The 26,056-nt window shown below is 43.9% G+C and overlaps 1 protein-coding gene across 1 annotated transcript in view; it reads left to right on the top strand.

Annotated features, from left to right (window-relative positions):
* P4HA3 (prolyl 4-hydroxylase subunit alpha 3) overlaps nt 1–26,056 on the top strand; it is a 63,737-nt gene that overhangs the window by 28,054 nt on the left and 9,627 nt on the right. Inside the window, exon 7 of the mRNA XM_083171356.1 lies at nt 699–875. Coding sequence (XP_083027482.1) covers nt 699–875 — 177 coding nt within the window. The remainder of the gene's footprint in view (nt 1–698; nt 876–26,056) is intronic.

Genomic DNA, 26,056 nt, shown 5'->3' with positions numbered 1-26,056 from the left:
GAGATCATGGACCCTCTCTTCAGGTGTCACTGTGGCCATGTATATACCGGGAGATCATGGGCCCTCTCTTCAGGTGTCACTGTGGCCATGTATATACCGGGAGATCATGGACCCTCTCTTCAGGTGTCACTGTGGCCATGTATATACCGGGAGATCATGGGCCCTCTCTTCAGGTGTCACTGTGGCCATGTGTATACCGGGAGATCATGGACCCTCTCTTCAGGTGCCACTGTGGCCATGTATATACCGGGAGATCATGGGCCCTCTCTTCAGGTGTCACTGTGGCCATGTGTATACTGGGAGATCATGGACCCTCTCTTCAGGTGACCCTGTGGCCATGTATATACTGGGAGATCATGGACCCTCTCTTCAGGTGTCACTGTGGCCATGTATATACCGGGAGATCATGGGCCCTCTCTTCAGGTGTCACTGTGGCCATGTATATACCGGGAGATCATGGACCCTCTCTTCAGGTGTCCCTGTGGCCCTGTATATACCGGGAGATCATGGACCCTCTCTTCAGGTGTCACTGTGGCCATGTTTATACCGGGAGATCATGGACCCTCTCTTCAGGTGTCCCTGTGGCCATGTATATACCGGGAGATAATGGACCCTCTCTTCAGGTGTCACTGTAGCCATGTATATACCGGGAGATCATGGACCCTCGTATTTGTACTAATTGGCCTATCTCCTTTTAGCCAAAGCTGTACGAGGACCCCACAATCCTGTGCTCCTTGGACACCAACAACAGCCCCTACCTCACTCTCCAGCCTCTGAAGAAGGAGGTCATCAGTCTGGAACCATACGTGGTCCTCTACCATGATTTTGTCAGCGACCAGGAGGCAGCGAGGATAAAGGGACTGGCTGCCCCCGGGGTGAGTGTTAGAGGACTGTCCCAACCACCCATGTATCACAGCTGGGGAGAGGTATATGCTCTACTGACCACTGTGCTATTGTGTCATGTGATGTCATTCCTCACTTTTACATCAGTGGGTGTAATCCGCTAACCCTATGCTGTACTGACCACTGTGATATTCTGTCATGTGATGTCATCCCTCACTGTTACATCCGTGTGTGTCATCCGCTAACCCTATGCTCTACTGACCACTGTGCTATTGTATCATGTGATGTCATCCCTCACTGTTACATCAGTGTGTGTCATCCGCTAACCCTATGCTGTACTGACCACTGTGCTATTCTGTCATGTGATGTCATCCCTCACTGTAACATCAGTGTGTGACATCCGCTAACCCTATGCTGTACTGACCACTGTGCTAATGTGTCATGTGATGTTATCCCTCACTGTTACATCAGTGGGTGTAATCCGCTAATCCTGTGTTCTACTGAAAACTGTGCTATTGTGTCATGTGATGTCATCCCACACTGTTACATTGGTGTGTGTCATCTGCTAACCCTGTGCTCTACTGACCACTGTGCTATTGTGTCATGTGATGTCATCCCTCACTGTTACATCAGTGATGGTAATCCGCTAACCCTATGCTGTACTGACCACTGTGCTAATGTGTCATGTGATGTTATCCCTCACTGTTACATCAGTGATGGTAATCCGCTAACCCTATGCTGTACTGACCACTGTGCTATTGTGTCATGTGATGTCATCCCTCACTGTTACATCAGTGATGGTAATCCGCTAACCCTATGCTGTACTGACCACTGTGCTAATGTGTCATGTGATGTTATCCCTCACTGTTACATCAGTGATGGTAATCCGCTAACCCTATGCTGTACTGACCACTGTGCTATTGTGTCATGTGATGTCATCCCTCACTGTTACATCAGTGATGGTAATCCGCTAACCCTATGCTGTACTGACCACTGTGCTATTGTGTCATGTGATGTCATCCCTCACTGTTACATAAGTGTGTGTCATCCGCTAACCCTATGCTGTACTGACCACTGTGCTCTTGTGTCATGTGATGTCATCCCTCACTGTTACATCAGTGTGTGACATCCGCTAACCCTATTTTTTTGGAAGGAGGGGGTTTGTCACAGGCTATTAATGGTGGTAGAGAATCACTATGGCATATAAGAAACCAACATAAAGCTAATCAGGGTATGATATAGCCCGTATTTCAAGTTGGTGGTGCTCCCAAATGAGTTCAGCAGGATAAGCTGTACAAAGAGGTTTATGTCCAAGAGGGACATAAAAAGGCAGAACCAGAAAGGTTTTTTTGGGGCACGCTTTAATGAATAATTTTCACAATGAATGGAATAATGATAAGATTAAAATATAACTTTTATTACACTTGTTAAGATAAAGGCGTCAAAAAGAATTATTTCGTCACTAAGGATTGAAACTAACAATTCTGAGTATCAAAGGAATTAGTGATACTTTTAAATGTGATAATTATACAAACATACATGTGAAATCACAAGCATAATAACTGTAAATACCTAGCGAAAATGTTTGGTTATCCGTGGACCAACCCCGACACACCCTGGTCAATTGTATTACATATACCTATTGACTCTTCATGTCTTGGGTGAGTTTAGATAAGGCGTCATTAATTAAGAAAGAGGTGCAGGAGATGCTGAAAGAGAAAATAGTAAGGGGAAAATGCCCTCATGAAAACCAGATGCAGCTGTAGCCAATTAACTATACAGCACCGAATATTCCCTACTGGTCCCCCAGTAGGTACTGATCCGGCCTTTCACTGCTTAGCTGCTGAGATCGGACGGGATCAGGCGGCACAGTGAGGTATGATCGTATCCGTAATGGGTTTTGAAGCAGGTGGCTGACCTGTAGGACTGCAGGGCACTTCTGCTTTCCAGAGGGTCAAACAGGTCACCTCCCTGTTGACATAGGTGACATTGCAGGGGGGGACTGGTGGCCCAGATGGATGAGAGAGTGACAGATATATGAAGTTGTAGTTCAAGTGGTTTATGCGATACACAGACCCTTCTGCTATCCTACCATCATAATGTACATAGGATGGAGGTTGAGAGTGATAATCTGTGTATGCTCCCCACAGAGAGATAGTCAAAAGGCAAAAAGATAATAAAAAATGGATGTACCCCGTATTGATGTCACACTTGTGTCAGTATTAATGGAAACTGACCAACTGTATAGACAGGGGGTTAAAGTATTGCTTTATATAGACAAAAGGAAACAAAGTTTAAATGAAATCAATGTAACCTTGTCATCTCCCTGATAGTAATTGACAGAACACTGATCTTAGAAAATGTTTACAGCATGTAAGATAACTAATAGCTCAAATATACACATGTAGCAGGACCATATAGAAGATTTAGACACAAGTATTTAATGTGCAGAATCGCAGGCTGCCACCTTTAGAAGAAAGATTATACTGCCTTCTTTTACAAGTTATAAGAAAAACTGACAACAGGCTTCTGATCACAATTGTCGGAAGTCAAAGTAACAATGTTGTATGTAATGAAGCTCAAGATACTTCTTGTGCAAAGCCAGATTAGCACAAAACTTAAACTTCATACAGGTGACAAGATAATTGGTGCGAACTACAAGAACAGCAGACAGGTAATGCACACTATTGATTCTTGGTGCAGAAAGAAATGATCGCAAACTCTCACATAAATATGCCAGATTTGTCAGTACAATACTGGGTATGGATACAGAGTTACCTGCTAGCGCTGTCGGAGCGCTGGTGATCAGTGTAATTGCTCGGCAGGGATTGGGGGTGACGCTGAGACAGAATCTGTAAGAGACTCCGGCGCCTGTGTCCGTTGGACGGAAGCGGGGAAGCCGGCTCGCTCCGTGCGGCCAGCTAAGTGTGAAGCCGCTGCAAGGAGGGAAGTTTCGCGCCGGCACCAGTTTCCGTTGGGCGTCGGTCGGGAGACCGTCTTCACGCCGTGCGGACAGCTAGTGAGTGCCGGTAATTGCAGTGTAGTGAAGAAATGACGTCAGGGGGGTTGTCCCGGATAGGAAGACACGTGTTTCGCACTTAGGCTTGTTCACGAGTGACGCACTGGTGTGGGATTCACCTGGGCGTTAAATACTGGAGGTGACCAATGGGAAGGGTATGGGATTGTGGGCGGGGGTCCCGTGCATATACGGGAATTGAGCTGTATGCCTGGGCTGTATAATTGAATTGAAAAGCCCTATAGTGAGATTACGTAGGGCACTTGATGCTCATTTATGGTGGATACAAAGTGGTATATGGATGACTCATCTACTGGGATGAGTAATAAGCAAGTTTATTATGCTGATGAGAGAAATGATGTGAAAAGTAATAATGATAGTCCCAAGGAAATTTGGGTTTGGGCTATCAGTCGCAAATGGGGTAAAATGGAATGGTCTGAAGGTTAATGTTATAGTGTGAGTTTAGACAAGGCGTACATTAGTTAAAAAAGAGGTGCAAAAAGATGCCGACAGGGATAGATTAGAGGGAAAATGCCCTCATGAAAACCAGATGCAGCTGTAACCTAATTAACTATACAACACCGAATATTCTCTACTGGTCCCCCAGTAGGTACTGATCCGGCCTTTCACTGCTTAGCTGCTGAGATCGGACGGGATCAGGCGGCACAGTGAGGTATGATCGTATCCGTAACGGGTTCTGAAGCAGGTGGCTGACATACAGGACTGTAGGGCACTTCTGCTTTCCAGAGGGTCAAACAAGTCACCTCCCTGTTGACAAAGGTGACATTGCAGGGGGGGACTGGTGGCCCACATGGATGAGAGAGTGACAGATATATGAGATTAAAGTTCAAGAGGTTTATGCAATACACAGACCCTTCTGCTATCCTACCATCATGATGTACATTGGATGGAGGTTGAGAGTGATAATCCGTGTCTGCACCCCACAGAGAGATAGTCAAAAGGCAAAGGATAATAATGATAATAATAATGATAAAGTGGATGTGTCCCGTATTGGTGTCACACATCTGTAACAAAATATAAATGGAAACTGACCAACAGTTTAGTCGGGTGTTAACGTATTGCTTTGTATACCTCCCTGATAGTAGTTGACACAACACTGATGTTAAAAATGTAGCAGCGTATAGAATAACTAGTAGCTTAAATATACATATGTAACAGGACCATATAGATGATTTAGGCACAAATATCTAGATATGGTAGCCGGGTTAATATAGAGGTCGGCATATTAGAGGATAATTTCTGGACCCAAGGTGAGTGAAACCTAATGGGGTTTACACAATGTGGCTCCAAGCCGTGTCCCTGTGTTGTAAGTGGTAAAGAGGGTATGAACCCTGTATATGTCATGTCTTTTAGGTGGTAACCTATTCAGGAGATGATGACAGTACCAAATAATTTTTTATTGGATAGAGGAATAAGACACAGTACAAACTGAAATATATATAAATAAATGATTGAATAATTATTGAGGAAATAAGAACAAGAGGTAATTAGGATAGACATGAATTAATGTATAGATACTGAGACAGTTAGTTAGGTGGAAACGCAAGGATGAAGCCGGGAGGGTCAATGCCCCACACAGTAAAGGCAATCTACAGAAAAGCACTGTATTTTATTTCTTCATTCAGGCCTCTGGGTGACATGGAGTCTAGATGAAATATCCACCAGCTCTCTCGCTGTAAGAGAGCCTGGTTGATATCCCCACCCCTTCTGCCAAGGTGTATTTGTTCCAAACCGAAGAATCTTAAGCCAGATGTGTCGCAGTTGTGATGTTGCATGTAGTGCCTGGCAACGGAGGTCAGTTGTTTCATTCTAGCTTTGTCCCTCGGGGCGTTCCTGATTGAACCCATGTGTTCTAGTATTCTTAGCTTTAAAGGGCGGGAAGTCATCCCTATGTACTTCTTTTCACACGGACAGACGAGACAGTAGATCATGTTTTGATTTTTGCAATTGAAAAAGCCTTGAATTTTGACTGGTTCATTAAATTTGTTGATGAGGGTGGTTACGTTAGTCGTGTGTGTACAGGCTTTGCAACTACCACAAGGATGGGTGCCCATGACTTGTGGTATCTTTGGCTGATTGCGCACGAAGTGACTTCGTACCAGGTTGTCCTTTAAATTTGGTGCTCTCCGCCAACTAAGATCCACTTTTGGTTTCAGTTTGGTAGCAAGATCAGTGTCTGTAAGAAGGATATGCCAATGCTCCTGAATGATCTTTTTCACTTCTTTCCATTGGTGGCAGAAAGTTCCCACCATCCTGATTGTCTGAGTAGATTCTTTCTTGTCATCAGCTTTAAAGAGGATGGTTTCCCGCGGGGTATGTTCAACAGATCTCCTGGCTTTTTTGATGAGTCGTTTGGAATAACCCCTCTCATGGAGTCTGGTCTCTAAATCACTACATTTATCATGGAAGATCTTGTCTTCTGAGCAATTGCGGCGTAGCCGCAGGAATTCTCCTTTGGGCAGATTGGAGACCGTGGGTGGGAAGTGTGAACTAGTACTGTGGAGCAGGCTGTTGGTTGAGGTGGATTTTCTATAGAGCTCTGTGCTGAGTTTATTATTAGAGTCTCGATATAGCCGAAGATCAAGAAAAGTGATGCTGTTGGAGCTGAATTCATAAGTGAACTTCAAGTTGAGGTTGTTAATGTTAAGTCTGGAGATGAAGTCCGTCAGTTGTGCCTCGGTGCCCTTCCAGATGATGAAAATATCATCGATGTAGCGCATCCAACTGTGGATGCGTTCTACATCGACGTCATTCTGGAAGACAAACTCCCTTTCCCACCACCCAAGGAAGAGGTTGGCGTAAGTGGGGGCGCATGCTGCCCCCATCGCTGTCCCCCTTCCCTGGATGTAGTAGTGGGAATCAAAAACAAAGAAGTTTCGATGTAGGACAAATCTCAATAGTTCCAGGAGGAATTCATGGAAGGGGTTAAGGCCTTCCATTTCAAGGAAGTATTTGGTCGCATTGATTCCAAGTTCATGTCCGATACAATTATAAAGTGATTCAACATCCAAGGAGACCAATAAGTGGTCGTCATCCAGTTGAATGTCATGTACTTTTCTTAGTACCTCAGTAGTATCCTTGGTGTAGGAGGGTAAGCTGGTGACATGGTGACGTAAGTGGATATCGAGAAAAATACAAGCTGTTTCTATGAGTGACCCATTGCCCGAGACGATAGGTCTTCCTGGTGGTTCATGGAGAGATTTATGCACTTTAGGGAGAAGATAGAAGGTTGCCACTCTTGGGTTGGGAGCCTGTAAATACTGGAACTCGGATTTTGTAATTGTGCCATTTGCAAAAGCTCTTCCAATGATTCGTTCATACTCCGTCTTGAAATTATCTGAGGGATCAAACAGGGTTTTATGATAACAGGACTGGTCATTAAGTTGTTTATTGACCTCTTTCAAATACAGTTCTGTGGGCCAGAGGACAATGTTGCCCCCCTTGTCGGAAGGCTTGATGACGATATCGTCCCATTCGCGGATTTCATTCAGGGCCGCTGACTCACGTTTGGTCATATTCCCGTATCTATGATTGTGTTTGTTTATTAGATGTAATTTATCAAAATCTCGGGAGACCAATTTAGTGAAGATCCTAACCTCTGGACATATAGATTCTGCAGGAAAGAAAGAGGATTTCTTTTTGCAGATAAATCTGCTGTGTTGTGTTGGTTCAGGGTTGTTTAGATCCTCCAAGTCTTGTATGGCCTGTAGTTCTTGTGTGGTCCAATTCAAAACTTGTTCCACATCTGTGTCAGTTTTATGCATGGAGTGGAACTTGGTGAGTAGAAGTTTGCGACCGAACAATTGCAAGCTGGTCTCCCACTTGAATCTGTTAAAGTGGTTAGTAGGGGAAAACGAGAGTCCCTTCTGTAGAACTTTGGTTTGATCTTCTGACAGGGTATGTTGTGATAGGTTGATAATTTGTAGGTTGATAATTTGTAGTCCCGATGATGTTTGGCCTACTGTGGTCTCTTCCTCTGGGATTGTCGACTCGATGGTCGGGGCTCCCATCTGGACCAGTCCCTTCTTCGATTTTTTGAGGCTTCGTCTCGTCCGCCTCTTCCCCTTTCCTGTCTGGGGCCTCTGCCCCTTCCAAAGTCTAAAAAATGGCGATGGTCACTTTGATTGTATGAATTGGAATTATCGCTGTTATCGTCCGTGCTAGAATAGTCCGATTCTGACGGAGAGGAGGCAGTTCCTCTTGGTTCCCTTTGGGGGTGTCCTCTGTATTGCTGCTGAGTCCTGGTCCAGTTGAAAATTCGACCTGTACTAAAGTCCCGTTGGTCTCGTATGAATTTGGATTTTTTTCTCTCTATTATCATAGTTTCATACGTCTCCAAATCTTTTTTGTTTTTTTCAAAACTTTGCTGGAATTGGGTATTTTGTTCCCATTTTTCCAATGTTTTACCCAGGGTCTCAATTTTTTGAGAGCAGTCTTCTAATACAAGGTGATTGTGTTTGATTAATATGGCAATCAGTTCTTGGGAACACTTGAGGAGGCTTGTCTCCCACTCCTTCTTTAGATTATCTGTGTGAAGATCAAAGGCTGGGAAAGTCTTGGGTCTGAGACCCCTTGGGGTTATTCTTTGTTTTTGGTAATTCTCCAAGCTTGAGAGATCCCAGTTGGTCCTTATTTGCTTTTGAAGAATCTTTTTTAGGTTACTCAGTTCTTCCTCCCAGTTGGGGTCTATAGTAGTCTGAGTGGAGTGTGAAGGGAAGATGGTATCAAAGTCATTAGCCCTATGTCGACTTGTTAGCTCATTTCTAAGGTTGAACGTAGACATCCCAAGTCTACAGGTTATCTGTGATTGGTTGCTTAGCCCGATCTGTCTACCTGTGATGACAGGTGGTAGTCCCTTATTGGTCTGTGTAATAGCAGGAAAAGTACACAATCAGGAGCATTTGCTCCTTATAGGGGTGCCGTGCTCAAACCCTAGAAACTGAGAAAGCCCTCAGCGAAGATACGTATTTTTTTGGAAGGAGGGGGTTTGTCACAGGCTATTAATGGTGGTAGAGAATCACTATGGCATATAAGAAACCAACATAAAGCTAATCAGGGTATGATATAGCCCGTATTTCAAGTTGGTGGTGCTCCCAAATGAGTTCAGCAGGATAAGCTGTACAAAGAGGTTTATGTCCAAGAGGGACATAAAAAGGCAGAACCAGAAAGGTTTTTTTGGGGCACGCTTTAATGAATAATTTTCACAATGAATGGAATAATGATAAGATTAAAATATAACTTTTATTACACTTGTTAAGATAAAGGCGTCAAAAAGAATTATTTCGTCACTAAGGATTGAAACTAACAATTCTGAGTATCAAAGGAATTAGTGATACTTTTAAATGTGATAATTATACAAACATACATGTGAAATCACAAGCATAATAACTGTAAATACCTAGCGAAAATGTTTGGTTATCCGTGGACCAACCCCGACACACCCTGGTCAATTGTATTACATATACCTATTGACTCTTCATGTCTTGGGTGAGTTTAGATAAGGCGTCATTAATTAAGAAAGAGGTGCAGGAGATGCTGAAAGAGAAAATAGTAAGGGGAAAATGCCCTCATGAAAACCAGATGCAGCTGTAGCCAATTAACTATACAGCACCGAATATTCCCTACTGGTCCCCCAGTAGGTACTGATCCGGCCTTTCACTGCTTAGCTGCTGAGATCGGACGGGATCAGGCGGCACAGTGAGGTATGATCGTATCCGTAATGGGTTTTGAAGCAGGTGGCTGACCTGTAGGACTGCAGGGCACTTCTGCTTTCCAGAGGGTCAAACAGGTCACCTCCCTGTTGACATAGGTGACATTGCAGGGGGGGACTGGTGGCCCAGATGGATGAGAGAGTGACAGATATATGAAGTTGTAGTTCAAGTGGTTTATGCGATACACAGACCCTTCTGCTATCCTACCATCATAATGTACATAGGATGGAGGTTGAGAGTGATAATCTGTGTATGCTCCCCACAGAGAGATAGTCAAAAGGCAAAAAGATAATAAAAAATGGATGTACCCCGTATTGATGTCACACTTGTGTCAGTATTAATGGAAACTGACCAACTGTATAGACAGGGGGTTAAAGTATTGCTTTATATAGACAAAAGGAAACAAAGTTTAAATGAAATCAATGTAACCTTGTCATCTCCCTGATAGTAATTGACAGAACACTGATCTTAGAAAATGTTTACAGCATGTAAGATAACTAATAGCTCAAATATACACATGTAGCAGGACCATATAGAAGATTTAGACACAAGTATTTAATGTGCAGAATCGCAGGCTGCCACCTTTAGAAGAAAGATTATACTGCCTTCTTTTACAAGTTATAAGAAAAACTGACAACAGGCTTCTGATCACAATTGTCGGAAGTCAAAGTAACAATGTTGTATGTAATGAAGCTCAAGATACTTCTTGTGCAAAGCCAGATTAGCACAAAACTTAAACTTCATACAGGTGACAAGATAATTGGTGCGAACTACAAGAACAGCAGACAGGTAATGCACACTATTGATTCTTGGTGCAGAAAGAAATGATCGCAAACTCTCACATAAATATGCCAGATTTGTCAGTACAATACTGGGTATGGATACAGAGTTACCTGCTAGCGCTGTCGGAGCGCTGGTGATCAGTGTAATTGCTCGGCAGGGATTGGGGGTGACGCTGAGACAGAATCTGTAAGAGACTCCGGCGCCTGTGTCCGTTGGACGGAAGCGGGGAAGCCGGCTCGCTCCGTGCGGCCAGCTAAGTGTGAAGCCGCTGCAAGGAGGGAAGTTTCGCGCCGGCACCAGTTTCCGTTGGGCGTCGGTCGGGAGACCGTCTTCACGCCGTGCGGACAGCTAGTGAGTGCCGGTAATTGCAGTGTAGTGAAGAAATGACGTCAGGGGGGTTGTCCCGGATAGGAAGACACGTGTTTCGCACTTAGGCTTGTTCACGAGTGACGCACTGGTGTGGGATTCACCTGGGCGTTAAATACTGGAGGTGACCAATGGGAAGGGTATGGGATTGTGGGCGGGGGTCCCGTGCATATACGGGAATTGAGCTGTATGCCTGGGCTGTATAATTGAATTGAAAAGCCCTATAGTGAGATTACGTAGGGCACTTGATGCTCATTTATGGTGGATACAAAGTGGTATATGGATGACTCATCTACTGGGATGAGTAATAAGCAAGTTTATTATGCTGATGAGAGAAATGATGTGAAAAGTAATAATGATAGTCCCAAGGAAATTTGGGTTTGGGCTATCAGTCGCAAATGGGGTAAAATGGAATGGTCTGAAGGTTAATGTTATAGTGTGAGTTTAGACAAGGCGTACATTAGTTAAAAAAGAGGTGCAAAAAGATGCCGACAGGGATAGATTAGAGGGAAAATGCCCTCATGAAAACCAGATGCAGCTGTAACCTAATTAACTATACAACACCGAATATTCTCTACTGGTCCCCCAGTAGGTACTGATCCGGCCTTTCACTGCTTAGCTGCTGAGATCGGACGGGATCAGGCGGCACAGTGAGGTATGATCGTATCCGTAACGGGTTCTGAAGCAGGTGGCTGACATACAGGACTGTAGGGCACTTCTGCTTTCCAGAGGGTCAAACAAGTCACCTCCCTGTTGACAAAGGTGACATTGCAGGGGGGGACTGGTGGCCCACATGGATGAGAGAGTGACAGATATATGAGATTAAAGTTCAAGAGGTTTATGCAATACACAGACCCTTCTGCTATCCTACCATCATGATGTACATTGGATGGAGGTTGAGAGTGATAATCCGTGTCTGCACCCCACAGAGAGATAGTCAAAAGGCAAAGGATAATAATGATAATAATAATGATAAAGTGGATGTGTCCCGTATTGGTGTCACACATCTGTAACAAAATATAAATGGAAACTGACCAACAGTTTAGTCGGGTGTTAACGTATTGCTTTGTATACCTCCCTGATAGTAGTTGACACAACACTGATGTTAAAAATGTAGCAGCGTATAGAATAACTAGTAGCTTAAATATACATATGTAACAGGACCATATAGATGATTTAGGCACAAATATCTAGATATGGTAGCCGGGTTAATATAGAGGTCGGCATATTAGAGGATAATTTCTGGACCCAAGGTGAGTGAAACCTAATGGGGTTTACACAATGTGGCTCCAAGCCGTGTCCCTGTGTTGTAAGTGGTAAAGAGGGTATGAACCCTGTATATGTCATGTCTTTTAGGTGGTAACCTATTCAGGAGATGATGACAGTACCAAATAATTTTTTATTGGATAGAGGAATAAGACACAGTACAAACTGAAATATATATAAATAAATGATTGAATAATTATTGAGGAAATAAGAACAAGAGGTAATTAGGATAGACATGAATTAATGTATAGATACTGAGACAGTTAGTTAGGTGGAAACGCAAGGATGAAGCCGGGAGGGTCAATGCCCCACACAGTAAAGGCAATCTACAGAAAAGCACTGTATTTTATTTCTTCATTCAGGCCTCTGGGTGACATGGAGTCTAGATGAAATATCCACCAGCTCTCTCGCTGTAAGAGAGCCTGGTTGATATCCCCACCCCTTCTGCCAAGGTGTATTTGTTCCAAACCGAAGAATCTTAAGCCAGATGTGTCGCAGTTGTGATGTTGCATGTAGTGCCTGGCAACGGAGGTCAGTTGTTTCATTCTAGCTTTGTCCCTCGGGGCGTTCCTGATTGAACCCATGTGTTCTAGTATTCTTAGCTTTAAAGGGCGGGAAGTCATCCCTATGTACTTCTTTTCACACGGACAGACGAGACAGTAGATCATGTTTTGATTTTTGCAATTGAAAAAGCCTTGAATTTTGACTGGTTCATTAAATTTGTTGATGAGGGTGGTTACGTTAGTCGTGTGTGTACAGGCTTTGCAACTACCACAAGGATGGGTGCCCATGACTTGTGGTATCTTTGGCTGATTGCGCACGAAGTGACTTCGTACCAGGTTGTCCTTTAAATTTGGTGCTCTCCGCCAACTAAGATCCACTTTTGGTTTCAGTTTGGTAGCAAGATCAGTGTCTGTAAGAAGGATATGCCAATGCTCCTGAATGATCTTTTTCACTTCTTTCCATTGGTGGCAGAAAGTTCCCACCATCCTGATTGTCTGAGTAGATTCTTTCTTGTCATCAGCTTTAAAGAGGATGGTTTCCCGCGGGGTATGTTCAACAGATCTCCTGGCTTTTTTGATGAGTCGTTTGGAATAACCCCTCTCATGGAGTCTGGTCTCTAAATCACTACATTTATCATGGAAGATCTTGTCTTCTGAGCAATTGCGGCGTAGCCGCAGGAATTCTCCTTTGGGCAGATTGGAGACCGTGGGTGGGAAGTGTGAACTAGTACTGTGGAGCAGGCTGTTGGTTGAGGTGGATTTTCTATAGAGCTCTGTGCTGAGTTTATTATTAGAGTCTTGATATAGCCGAAGATCAAGAAAAGTGATGCTGTTGGAGCTGAATTCATAAGTGAACTTCAAGTTGAGGTTGTTAATGTTAAGTCTGGAGATGAAGTCCGTCAGTTGTGCCTCGGTGCCCTTCCAGATGATGAAAATATCATCGATGTAGCGCATCCAACTGTGGATGCGTTCTACATCGACGTCATTCTGGAAGACAAACTCCCTTTCCCACCACCCAAGGAAGAGGTTGGCGTAAGTGGGGGCGCATGCTGCCCCCATCGCTGTCCCCCTTCCCTGGATGTAGTAGTGGGAATCAAAAACAAAGAAGTTTCGATGTAGGACAAATCTCAATAGTTCCAGGAGGAATTCATGGAAGGGGTTAAGGCCTTCCATTTCAAGGAAGTATTTGGTCGCATTGATTCCAAGTTCATGTCCGATACAATTATAAAGTGATTCAACATCCAAGGAGACCAATAAGTGGTCGTCATCCAGTTGAATGTCATGTACTTTTCTTAGTACCTCAGTAGTATCCTTGGTGTAGGAGGGTAAGCTGGTGACATGGTGACGTAAGTGGATATCGAGAAAAATACAAGCTGTTTCTATGAGTGACCCATTGCCCGAGACGATAGGTCTTCCTGGTGGTTCATGGAGAGATTTATGCACTTTAGGGAGAAGATAGAAGGTTGCCACTCTTGGGTTGGGAGCCTGTAAATACTGGAACTCGGATTTTGTAATTGTGCCATTTGCAAAAGCTCTTCCAATGATTCGTTCATACTCCGTCTTGAAATTATCTGAGGGATCAAACAGGGTTTTATGATAACAGGACTGGTCATTAAGTTGTTTATTGACCTCTTTCAAATACAGTTCTGTGGGCCAGAGGACAATGTTGCCCCCCTTGTCGGAAGGCTTGATGACGATATCGTCCCATTCGCGGATTTCATTCAGGGCCGCTGACTCACGTTTGGTCATATTCCCGTATCTATGATTGTGTTTGTTTATTAGATGTAATTTATCAAAATCTCGGGAGACCAATTTAGTGAAGATCCTAACCTCTGGACATATAGATTCTGCAGGAAAGAAAGAGGATTTCTTTTTGCAGATAAATCTGCTGTGTTGTGTTGGTTCAGGGTTGTTTAGATCCTCCAAGTCTTGTATGGCCTGTAGTTCTTGTGTGGTCCAATTCAAAACTTGTTCCACATCTGTGTCAGTTTTATGCATGGAGTGGAACTTGGTGAGTAGAAGTTTGCGACCGAACAATTGCAAGCTGGTCTCCCACTTGAATCTGTTAAAGTGGTTAGTAGGGGAAAACGAGAGTCCCTTCTGTAGAACTTTGGTTTGATCTTCTGACAGGGTATGTTGTGATAGGTTGATAATTTGTAGTCCCGATGATGTTTGGCCTACTGTGGTCTCTTCCTCTGGGATTGTCGACTCGATGGTCGGGGCTCCCATCTGGACCAGTCCCTTCTTCGATTTTTTGAGGCTTGCGCCCCCACTTACGCCAACCTCTTCCTTGGGTGGTGGGAAAGGGAGTTTGTCTTCCAGAATGACGTCGATGTAGAACGCATCCACAGTTGGATGCGCTACATCGATGATATTTTCATCATCTGGAAGGGCACCGAGGCACAACTGACGGACTTCATCTCCAGACTTAACATTAACAACCTCAACTTGAAGTTCACTTATGAATTCAGCTCCAACAGCATCACTTTTCTTGATCTTCGGCTATATCGAGACTCTAATAATAAACTCAGCACAGAGCTCTATAGAAAATCCACCTCAACCAACAGCCTGCTCCACAGTACTAGTTCACACTTCCCACCCACGGTCTCCAATCTGCCCAAAGGAGAATTCCTGCGGCTACGCCGCAATTGCTCAGAAGACAAGATCTTCCATGATAAATGTAGTGATTTAGAGACCAGACTCCATGAGAGGGGTTATTCCAAACGACTCATCAAAAAAGCCAGGAGATCTGTTGAACATACCCCGCGGGAAACCATCCTCTTTAAAGCTGATGACAAGAAAGAATCTACTCAGACAATCAGGATGGTGGGAACTTTCTGCCACCAATGGAAAGAAGTGAAAAAGATCATTCAGGAGCATTGGCATATCCTTCTTACAGACACTGATCTTGCTACCAAACTGAAACCAAAAGTGGATCTTAGTTGGCGGAGAGCACCAAATTTAAAGGACAACCTGGTACGAAGTCACTTCGTGCGCAATCAGCCAAAGATACCACAAGTCATGGGCACCCATCCTTGTGGTAGTTGCAAAGCCTGTACACACACGACTAACGTAACCACCCTCATCAACAAATTTAATGAACCAGTCAAAATTCAAGGCTTTTTCAATTGCAAAAATCAAAACATGATCTACTGTCTCGTCTGTCCGTGTGAAAAGAAGTACATAGGGATGACTTCCCGCCCTTTAAAGCTAAGAATACTAGAACACATGGGTTCAATCAGGAACGCCCCGAGGGACAAAGCTAGAATGAAACAACTGACCTCCGTTGCCAGGCACTACATGCAACATCACAACTGCGACACATCTGGCTTAAGATTCTTCGGTTTGGAACAAATACACCTTGGCAGAAGGGGTGGGGATATCAACCAGGCTCTCTTACAGCGAGAGAGCTGGTGGATATTTCATCTAGACTCCATGTCACCCAGAGGCCTGAATGAAGAAATAAAATACAGTGCTTTTCTGTAGATTGCCTTTACTGTGTGGGGCATTGACCCTCCCGGCTTCATCCTTGCGTTTCCACCTAACTAACTGTCTCAGTATCTATACATTAATTCATGTCTATCCTAATTACCTCTTGTTCTTATTTCCTCAATAATTATTCAATCATTTATTTATATATATTTCAGTTTGTACTGTGTCTTATTCCTCTATCCAATAAAAAATTATTTGGTACTGTCATCATCTCCTGAATAGGTTACCACCTAAAAGACATGACATATACAGGGTTCATACCCTCTTTACCACTTACAACACAGGGACACGGCTTGGAGCCACATTGTGTAAACCCCATTAGGTTTCACTCACCTTGGGTCCAGAAATTATCCTCTAATATGCCGACCTCTATATTAACCCGGCTACCATATCTAGATATTTGTGCCTAAATCATCTATATGGTCCTGTTACATATGTATATTTAAGCTACTAGTTATTCTATACGCTGCTACATTTTTAACATCAGTGTTGTGTCAACTACTATCAGGGAGGTATACAAAGCAATACGTTAACACCCGACTAAACTGTTGGTCAGTTTCCATTTATATTTTGTTACAGATGTGTGACACCAATACGGGACACATCCACTTTATCATTATTATTATCATTATTATCCTTTGCCTTTTGACTATCTCTCTGTGGGGTGCAGACACGGATTATCACTCTCAACCTCCATCCAATGTACATCATGATGGTAGGATAGCAGAAGGGTCTGTGTATTGCATAAACCTCTTGAACTTTAATCTCATATATCTGTCACTCTCTCATCCATGTGGGCCACCAGTCCCCCCCTGCAATGTCACCTTTGTCAACAGGGAGGTGACTTGTTTGACCCTCTGGAAAGCAGAAGTGCCCTACAGTCCTGTATGTCAGCCACCTGCTTCAGAACCCGTTACGGATACGATCATACCTCACTGTGCCGCCTGATCCCGTCCGATCTCAGCAGCTAAGCAGTGAAAGGCCGGATCAGTACCTACTGGGGGACCAGTAGAGAATATTCGGTGTTGTATAGTTAATTAGGTTACAGCTGCATCTGGTTTTCATGAGGGCATTTTCCCTCTAATCTATCCCTGTCGGCATCTTTTTGCACCTCTTTTTTAACTAATGTACGCCTTGTCTAAACTCACACTATAACATTAACCTTCAGACCATTCCATTTTACCCCATTTGCGACTGATAGCCCAAACCCAAATTTCCTTGGGACTATCATTATTACTTTTCACATCATTTCTCTCATCAGCATAATAAACTTGCTTATTACTCATCCCAGTAGATGAGTCATCCATATACCACTTTGTATCCACCATAAATGAGCATCAAGTGCCCTACGTAATCTCACTATAGGGCTTTTCAATTCAATTATACAGCCCAGGCATACAGCTCAATTCCCGTATATGCACGGGACCCCCGCCCACAATCCCATACCCTTCCCATTGGTCACCTCCAGTATTTAACGCCCAGGTGAATCCCACACCAGTGCGTCACTCGTGAACAAGCCTAAGGGGCCCATTTATTAAAATTGTGAAATTATTGGCGTTTATAAAGTGAAAATATCGATTAAACTCGCATTGCGATAAATCCGTTTATCGTACAAATGTAACAACATTCGGCAGCCGAGACAGAGCTTCCGTTAATGCCCTGTCCCTGCGAATCCCGTTCGCGGCTGTATCGCAGGTCTTTTCGCATCTGAGACACTGTTTAGCACAGCCACACAGCTGCAGGACGGAAGGAGAAGGGGGCGGGGTCTCCAGAAGAAGCAAGCCTGGCTGGAAGGGACCTGGCCTGCATGCAGTAAAACGCTATTAAAATGCCACACTCACAGATGATTTTTAAAGTAGTGTCTGTGTGCACAGTGAGTCACAGGAGGACTCTTGTTCCGAGAGCAGGAGTGGGGGAGAGCGGGTCACTGACGGAGCTAATGGTGATCTCTCTCCTTTGCTGCCTGTCAGTGAAGTACGGCAGCATGGGGGAGAGAGGGGGGCAGCGCTTTAATGAACTCTTCCTCGGCCAGCAAGTGAGCTTACACAGGGCAGCCTGTGTGGGACTCTGATCCACAGCAGGAAGGGAAGGAAGCATGTGTGGGACAGCGCTACATACATTTGGAGTAGGTAAGCTCCGTCTCTTCACCATCCCCATCCCCTTCTTTACCCTGCGCTGCTGATCTGCTGTACATGTCAATATACAGCAGGTCTCACTGCAGACATATATATATATAATTCCCTGTTTAATTTAGTATCACTCTGCAGTGCCTGTGCTCCAAGTCCTGCTATAAAGCAGTCCCCAGCAGCAGTGAGGAGGGGGGACAGGAGAGAATAAGATGGAGCTGCAGGCCAGGGATCTCTCCCCCCATACAGTGAACAGAAGCTTCAGCAGCAGAACGGAGGCAGGCAGACTGATTACATTAATAAAAGGTCTCTATATTCCCCTGAGTGTTAAACACACAAATAGGGGAGAGAGGAGGAGGGGGCTGCTATATAACAGGCTGTTAGAGCAGCTTCATCACAAATGTAGACACACACACACACAGGGATAACGCCACTAAGAAGTGGCGATATTATCACTAAGCAGCCTAAGCAATTAATTTTACAATTGAAGTTTGATAAATATGAGTTGTTCACATTTCCCATTGCAAGTATGTGAACTGCGAATTACTTACTTAAAAATTGCGAAAATATATTTTAAGTCTAAAGTTTTGCGAAAAGACCAACAATTCATAGTTAATACATTTAGGTGATACTAAAATAATGCGAAAAGGGTGCGAAAACACCCGTTATCACATTATTTTAGTAAAAATAATATTGATAAATCGGCCCCTAAGTGCGAAACACGTGTCTTCCTATCCGGGACAACCCCCCTGACGTCATTTCTTCACTACACTGCAATTACCGGCACTCACTAGCTGTCCGCACGGCGTGAAGACGGTCTCCCGACCGACGCCCAACGGAAACTGGTGCCGGCGCGAAACTTCCCTCCTTGCAGCGGCTTCACACTTAGCTGGCCGCACGGAGCGAGCCGGCTTCCCCGCTTCCGTCCAACGGACACAGGCGCCGGAGTCTCTTACAGATTCTGTCTCAGCGTCACCCCCAATCCCTGCCGAGCAATTACACTGATCACCAGCGCTCCGACAGCGCTAGCAGGTAACTCTGTATCCATACCCAGTATTGTACTGACAAATCTGGCATATTTATGTGAGAGTTTGCGATCATTTCTTTCTGCACCAAGAATCAATAGTGTGCATTACCTGTCTGCTGTTCTTGTAGTTCGCACCAATTATCTTGTCACCTGTATGAAGTTTAAGTTTTGTGCTAATCTGGCTTTGCACAAGAAGTATCTTGAGCTTCATTACATACAACATTGTTACTTTGACTTCCGACAATTGTGATCAGAAGCCTGTTGTCAGTTTTTCTTATAACTTGTAAAAGAAGGCAGTATAATCTTTCTTCTAAAGGTGGCAGCCTGCGATTCTGCACATTAAATACTTGTGTCTAAATCTTCTATATGGTCCTGCTACATGTGTATATTTGAGCTATTAGTTATCTTACATGCTGTAAACATTTTCTAAGATCAGTGTTCTGTCAATTACTATCAGGGAGATGACAAGGTTACATTGATTTCATTTAAACTTTGTTTCCTTTTGTCTATATAAAGCAATACTTTAACCCCCTGTCTATACAGTTGGTCAGTTTCCATTAATACTGACACAAGTGTGACATCAATACGGGGTACATCCATTTTTTATTATCTTTTTGCCTTTTGACTATCTCTCTGTGGGGAGCATACACAGATTATCACTCTCAACCTCCATCCTATGTACATTATGATGGTAGGATAGCAGAAGGGTCTGTGTATCGCATAAACCACTTGAACTACAACTTCATATATCTGTCACTCTCTCATCCATCTGGGCCACCAGTCCCCCCCTGCAATGTCACCTATGTCAACAGGGAGGTGACCTGTTTGACCCTCTGGAAAGCAGAAGTGCCCTGCAGTCCTACAGGTCAGCCACCTGCTTCAAAACCCATTACGGATACGATCATACCTCACTGTGCCGCCTGATCCCGTCCGATCTCAGCAGCTAAGCAGTGAAAGGCCGGATCAGTACCTACTGGGGGACCAGTAGGGAATATTCGGTGCTGTATAGTTAATTGGCTACAGCTGCATCTGGTTTTCATGAGGGCATTTTCCCCTTACTATTTTCTCTTTCAGCATCTCCTGCACCTCTTTCTTAATTAATGACGCCTTATCTAAACTCACCCAAGACATGAAGAGTCAATAGGTATATGTAATACAATTGACCAGGGTGTGTCGGGGTTGGTCCACGGATAACCAAACATTTTCGCTAGGTATTTACAGTTATTATGCTTGTGATTTCACATGTATGTTTGTATAATTATCACATTTAAAAGTATCACTAATTCCTTTGATACTCAGAATTGTTAGTTTCAATCCTTAGTGACGAAATAATTCTTTTTGACGCCTTTATCTTAACAAGTGTAATAAAAGTTATATTTTAATCTTATCATTATTCCATTCATTGTGAAAATTATTCATTAAAGCGTGCCCCAAAAAAACCTTTCTGGTTCTGCCTTTTTATGTCCCTCTTGGACATAAACCTCTTTGTACAGCTTATCCTGCTGAACTCATTTGGGAGCACCACCAACTTGAAATACGGGCTATATCATACCCTGATTAGCTTTATGTTGGTTTCTTATATGCCATAGTGATTCTCTACCACCATTAATAGCCTGTGACAAACCCCCTCCTTCCAAAAAAATACGTATCTTCGCTGAGGGCTTTCTCAGTTTCTAGGGTTTGAGCACGGCACCCCTATAAGGAGCAAATGCTCCTGATTGTGTACTTTTCCTGCTATTACACAGACCAATAAGGGACTACCACCTGTCATCACAGGTAGACAGATCGGGCTAAGCAACCAATCACAGATAACCTGTAGACTTGGGATGTCTACGTTCAACCTTAGAAATGAGCTAACAAGTCGACATAGGGCTAATGACTTTGATACCATCTTCCCTTCACACTCCACTCAGACTACTATAGACCCCAACTGGGAGGAAGAACTGAGTAACCTAAAAAAGATTCTTCAAAAGCAAATAAGGACCAACTGGGATCTCTCAAGCTTGGAGAATTACCAAAAACAAAGAATAACCCCAAGGGGTCTCAGACCCAAGACTTTCCCAGCCTTTGATCTTCACACAGATAATCTAAAGAAGGAGTGGGAGACAAGCCTCCTCAAGTGTTCCCAAGAACTGATTGCCATATTAATCAAACACAATCACCTTGTATTAGAAGACTGCTCTCAAAAAATTGAGACCCTGGGTAAAACATTGGAAAAATGGGAACAAAATACCCAATTCCAGCAAAGTTTTGAAAAAAACAAAAAAGATTTGGAGACGTATGAAACTATGATAATAGAGAGAAAAAAATCCAAATTCATACGAGACCAACGGGACTTTAGTACAGGTCGAATTTTCAACTGGACCAGGACTCAGCAGCAATACAGAGGACACCCCCAAAGGGAACCAAGAGGAACTGCCTCCTCTCCGTCAGAATCGGACTATTCTAGCACGGACGATAACAGCGATAATTCCAATTCATACAATCAAAGTGACCATCGCCATTTTTTAGACTTTGGAAGGGGCAGAGGCCCCAGACAGGAAAGGGGAAGAGGCGGACGAGACGAAGCCTCAAAAAATCGAAGAAGGGACTGGTCCAGATGGGAGCCCCGACCATCGAGTCGACAATCCCAGAGGAAGAGACCACAGTAGGCCAAACATCATCGGGACTACAAATTATCAACCTACAAATTATCAACCTATCACAACATACCCTGTCAGAAGATCAAACCAAAGTTCTACAGAAGGGACTCTCGTTTTCCCCTACTAACCACTTTAACAGATTCAAGTGGGAGACCAGCTTGCAATTGTTCGGTCGCAAACTTCTACTCACCAAGTTCCACTCCATGCATAAAACTGACACAGATGTGGAACAAGTTTTGAATTGGACCACACAAGAACTACAGGCCATACAAGACTTGGAGGATCTAAACAACCCTGAACCAACACAACACAGCAGATTTATCTGCAAAAAGAAATCCTCTTTCTTTCCTGCAGAATCTATATGTCCAGAGGTTAGGATCTTCACTAAATTGGTCTCCCGAGATTTTGATAAATTACATCTAATAAACAAACACAATCATAGATACGGGAATATGACCAAACGTGAGTCAGCGGCCCTGAATGAAATCCGCGAATGGGACGATATCGTCATCAAGCCTTCCGACAAGGGGGGCAACATTGTCCTCTGGCCCACAGAACTGTATTTGAAAGAGGTCAATAAACAACTTAATGACCAGTCCTGTTATCATAAAACCCTGTTTGATCCCTCAGATAATTTCAAGACGGAGTATGAACGAATCATTGGAAGAGCTTTTGCAAATGGCACAATTACAAAATCCGAGTTCCAGTATTTACAGGCTCCCAACCCAAGAGTGGCAACCTTCTATCTTCTCCCTAAAGTGCATAAATCTCTCCATGAACCACCAGGAAGACCTATCGTCTCGGGCAATGGGTCACTCATAGAAACAGCTTGTATTTTTCTCGATATCCACTTACGTCACCATGTCACCAGCTTACCCTCCTACACCAAGGATACTACTGAGGTACTAAGAAAAGTACATGACATTCAACTGGATGACGACCACTTATTGGTCTCCTTGGATGTTGAATCACTTTATAATTGTATCGGACATGAACTTGGAATCAATGCGACCAAATACTTCCTTGAAATGGAAGGCCTTAACCCCTTCCATGAATTCCTCCTGGAACTATTGAGATTTGTCCTACATCGAAACTTCTTTGTTTTTGATTCCCACTACTACATCCAGGGAAGGGGGACAGCGATGGGGGCAGCATGCGCCCCCACTTACGCCAACCTCTTCCTTGGGTGGTGGGAAAGGGAGTTTGTCTTCCAGAATGACGTCGATGTAGAACGCATCCACAGTTGGATGCGCTACATCGATGATATTTTCATCATCTGGAAGGGCACCGAGGCACAACTGACGGACTTCATCTCCAGACTTAACATTAACAACCTCAACTTGAAGTTCACTTATGAATTCAGCTCCAACAGCATCACTTTTCTTGATCTTCGGCTATATCGAGACTCTAATAATAAACTCAGCACAGAGCTCTATAGAAAATCCACCTCAACCAACAGCCTGCTCCACAGTACTAGTTCACACTTCCCACCCACGGTCTCCAATCTGCCCAAAGGAGAATTCCTGCGGCTACGCCGCAATTGCTCAGAAGACAAGATCTTCCATGATAAATGTAGTGATTTAGAGACCAGACTCCATGAGAGGGGTTATTCCAAACGACTCATCAAAAAAGCCAGGAGATCTGTTGAACATACCCCGCGGGAAACCATCCTCTTTAAAGCTGATGACAAGAAAGAATCTACTCAGACAATCAGGATGGTGGGAACTTTCTGCCACCAATGGAAAGAAGTGAAAAAGATCATTCAGGAGCATTGGCATATCCTTCTTACAGACACTGATCTTGCTACCAAACTGAAACCAAAAGTGGATCTTAGTTGGCGGAGAGCACCAAATTTAAAGGACAACCTGGTACGAAGTCACTTCGTGCGCAATCAGCCAAAGATACCACAAGTCATGGGCACCCATCCTTGTGGTAGTTGCAAAGCCTGTACACACACGACTAACGTAACCACCCTCATCAACAAATTTAATGAACCAGTCAAAATTCAAGGCTTTTTCAATTGCAAAAATCAAAACATGATCTACTGTCTCGTCTGTCCGTGTGAAAAGAAGTACATAGGGATGACTTCCCGCCCTTTAAAGCTAAGAATACTAGAACACATGGGTTCAATCAGGAACGCCCCGAGGGACAAAGCTAGAATGAAACAACTGACCTCCGTTGCCAGGCACTACATGCAACATCACAACTGCGACACATCTGGCTTAAGATTCTTCGGTTTGGAACAAATACACCTTGGCAGAAGGGGTGGGGATATCAACCAGGCTCTCTTACAGCGAGAGAGCTGGTGGATATTTCATCTAGACTCCATGTCACCCAGAGGCCTGAATGAAGAAATAAAATACAGTGCTTTTCTGTAGATTGCCTTTACTGTGTGGGGCATTGACCCTCCCGGCTTCATCCTTGCGTTTCCACCTAACTAACTGTCTCAGTATCTATACATTAATTCATGTCTATCCTAATTACCTCTTGTTCTTATTTCCTCAATAATTATTCAATCATTTATTTATATATATTTCAGTTTGTACTGTGTCTTATTCCTCTATCCAATAAAAAATTATTTGGTACTGTCATCATCTCCTGAATAGGTTACCACCTAAAAGACATGACATATACAGGGTTCATACCCTCTTTACCACTTACAACACAGGGACACGGCTTGGAGCCACATTGTGTAAACCCCATTAGGTTTCACTCACCTTGGGTCCAGAAATTATCCTCTAATATGCCGACCTCTATATTAACCCGGCTACCATATCTAGATATTTGTGCCTAAATCATCTATATGGTCCTGTTACATATGTATATTTAAGCTACTAGTTATTCTATACGCTGCTACATTTTTAACATCAGTGTTGTGTCAACTACTATCAGGGAGGTATACAAAGCAATACGTTAACACCCGACTAAACTGTTGGTCAGTTTCCATTTATATTTTGTTACAGATGTGTGACACCAATACGGGACACATCCACTTTATCATTATTATTATCATTATTATCCTTTGCCTTTTGACTATCTCTCTGTGGGGTGCAGACACGGATTATCACTCTCAACCTCCATCCAATGTACATCATGATGGTAGGATAGCAGAAGGGTCTGTGTATTGCATAAACCTCTTGAACTTTAATCTCATATATCTGTCACTCTCTCATCCATGTGGGCCACCAGTCCCCCCCTGCAATGTCACCTTTGTCAACAGGGAGGTGACTTGTTTGACCCTCTGGAAAGCAGAAGTGCCCTACAGTCCTGTATGTCAGCCACCTGCTTCAGAACCCGTTACGGATACGATCATACCTCACTGTGCCGCCTGATCCCGTCCGATCTCAGCAGCTAAGCAGTGAAAGGCCGGATCAGTACCTACTGGGGGACCAGTAGAGAATATTCGGTGTTGTATAGTTAATTAGGTTACAGCTGCATCTGGTTTTCATGAGGGCATTTTCCCTCTAATCTATCCCTGTCGGCATCTTTTTGCACCTCTTTTTTAACTAATGTACGCCTTGTCTAAACTCACACTATAACATTAACCTTCAGACCATTCCATTTTACCCCATTTGCGACTGATAGCCCAAACCCAAATTTCCTTGGGACTATCATTATTACTTTTCACATCATTTCTCTCATCAGCATAATAAACTTGCTTATTACTCATCCCAGTAGATGAGTCATCCATATACCACTTTGTATCCACCATAAATGAGCATCAAGTGCCCTACGTAATCTCACTATAGGGCTTTTCAATTCAATTATACAGCCCAGGCATACAGCTCAATTCCCGTATATGCACGGGACCCCCGCCCACAATCCCATACCCTTCCCATTGGTCACCTCCAGTATTTAACGCCCAGGTGAATCCCACACCAGTGCGTCACTCGTGAACAAGCCTAAGTGCGAAACACGTGTCTTCCTATCCGGGACAACCCCCCTGACGTCATTTCTTCACTACACTGCAATTACCGGCACTCACTAGCTGTCCGCACGGCGTGAAGACGGTCTCCCGACCGACGCCCAACGGAAACTGGTGCCGGCGCGAAACTTCCCTCCTTGCAGCGGCTTCACACTTAGCTGGCCGCACGGAGCGAGCCGGCTTCCCCGCTTCCGTCCAACGGACACAGGCGCCGGAGTCTCTTACAGATTCTGTCTCAGCGTCACCCCCAATCCCTGCCGAGCAATTACACTGATCACCAGCGCTCCGACAGCGCTAGCAGGTAACTCTGTATCCATACCCAGTATTGTACTGAC

The sequence above is a fragment of the Crinia signifera genome, chromosome 2, assembly GCF_055691185.1.
Source record: "Crinia signifera chromosome 2, ASM5569118v1, whole genome shotgun sequence".
Taxonomy (NCBI): domain Eukaryota; kingdom Metazoa; phylum Chordata; class Amphibia; order Anura; family Myobatrachidae; genus Crinia; species Crinia signifera.
This window is presented reverse-complemented; position numbering and strand designations above follow the sequence as displayed.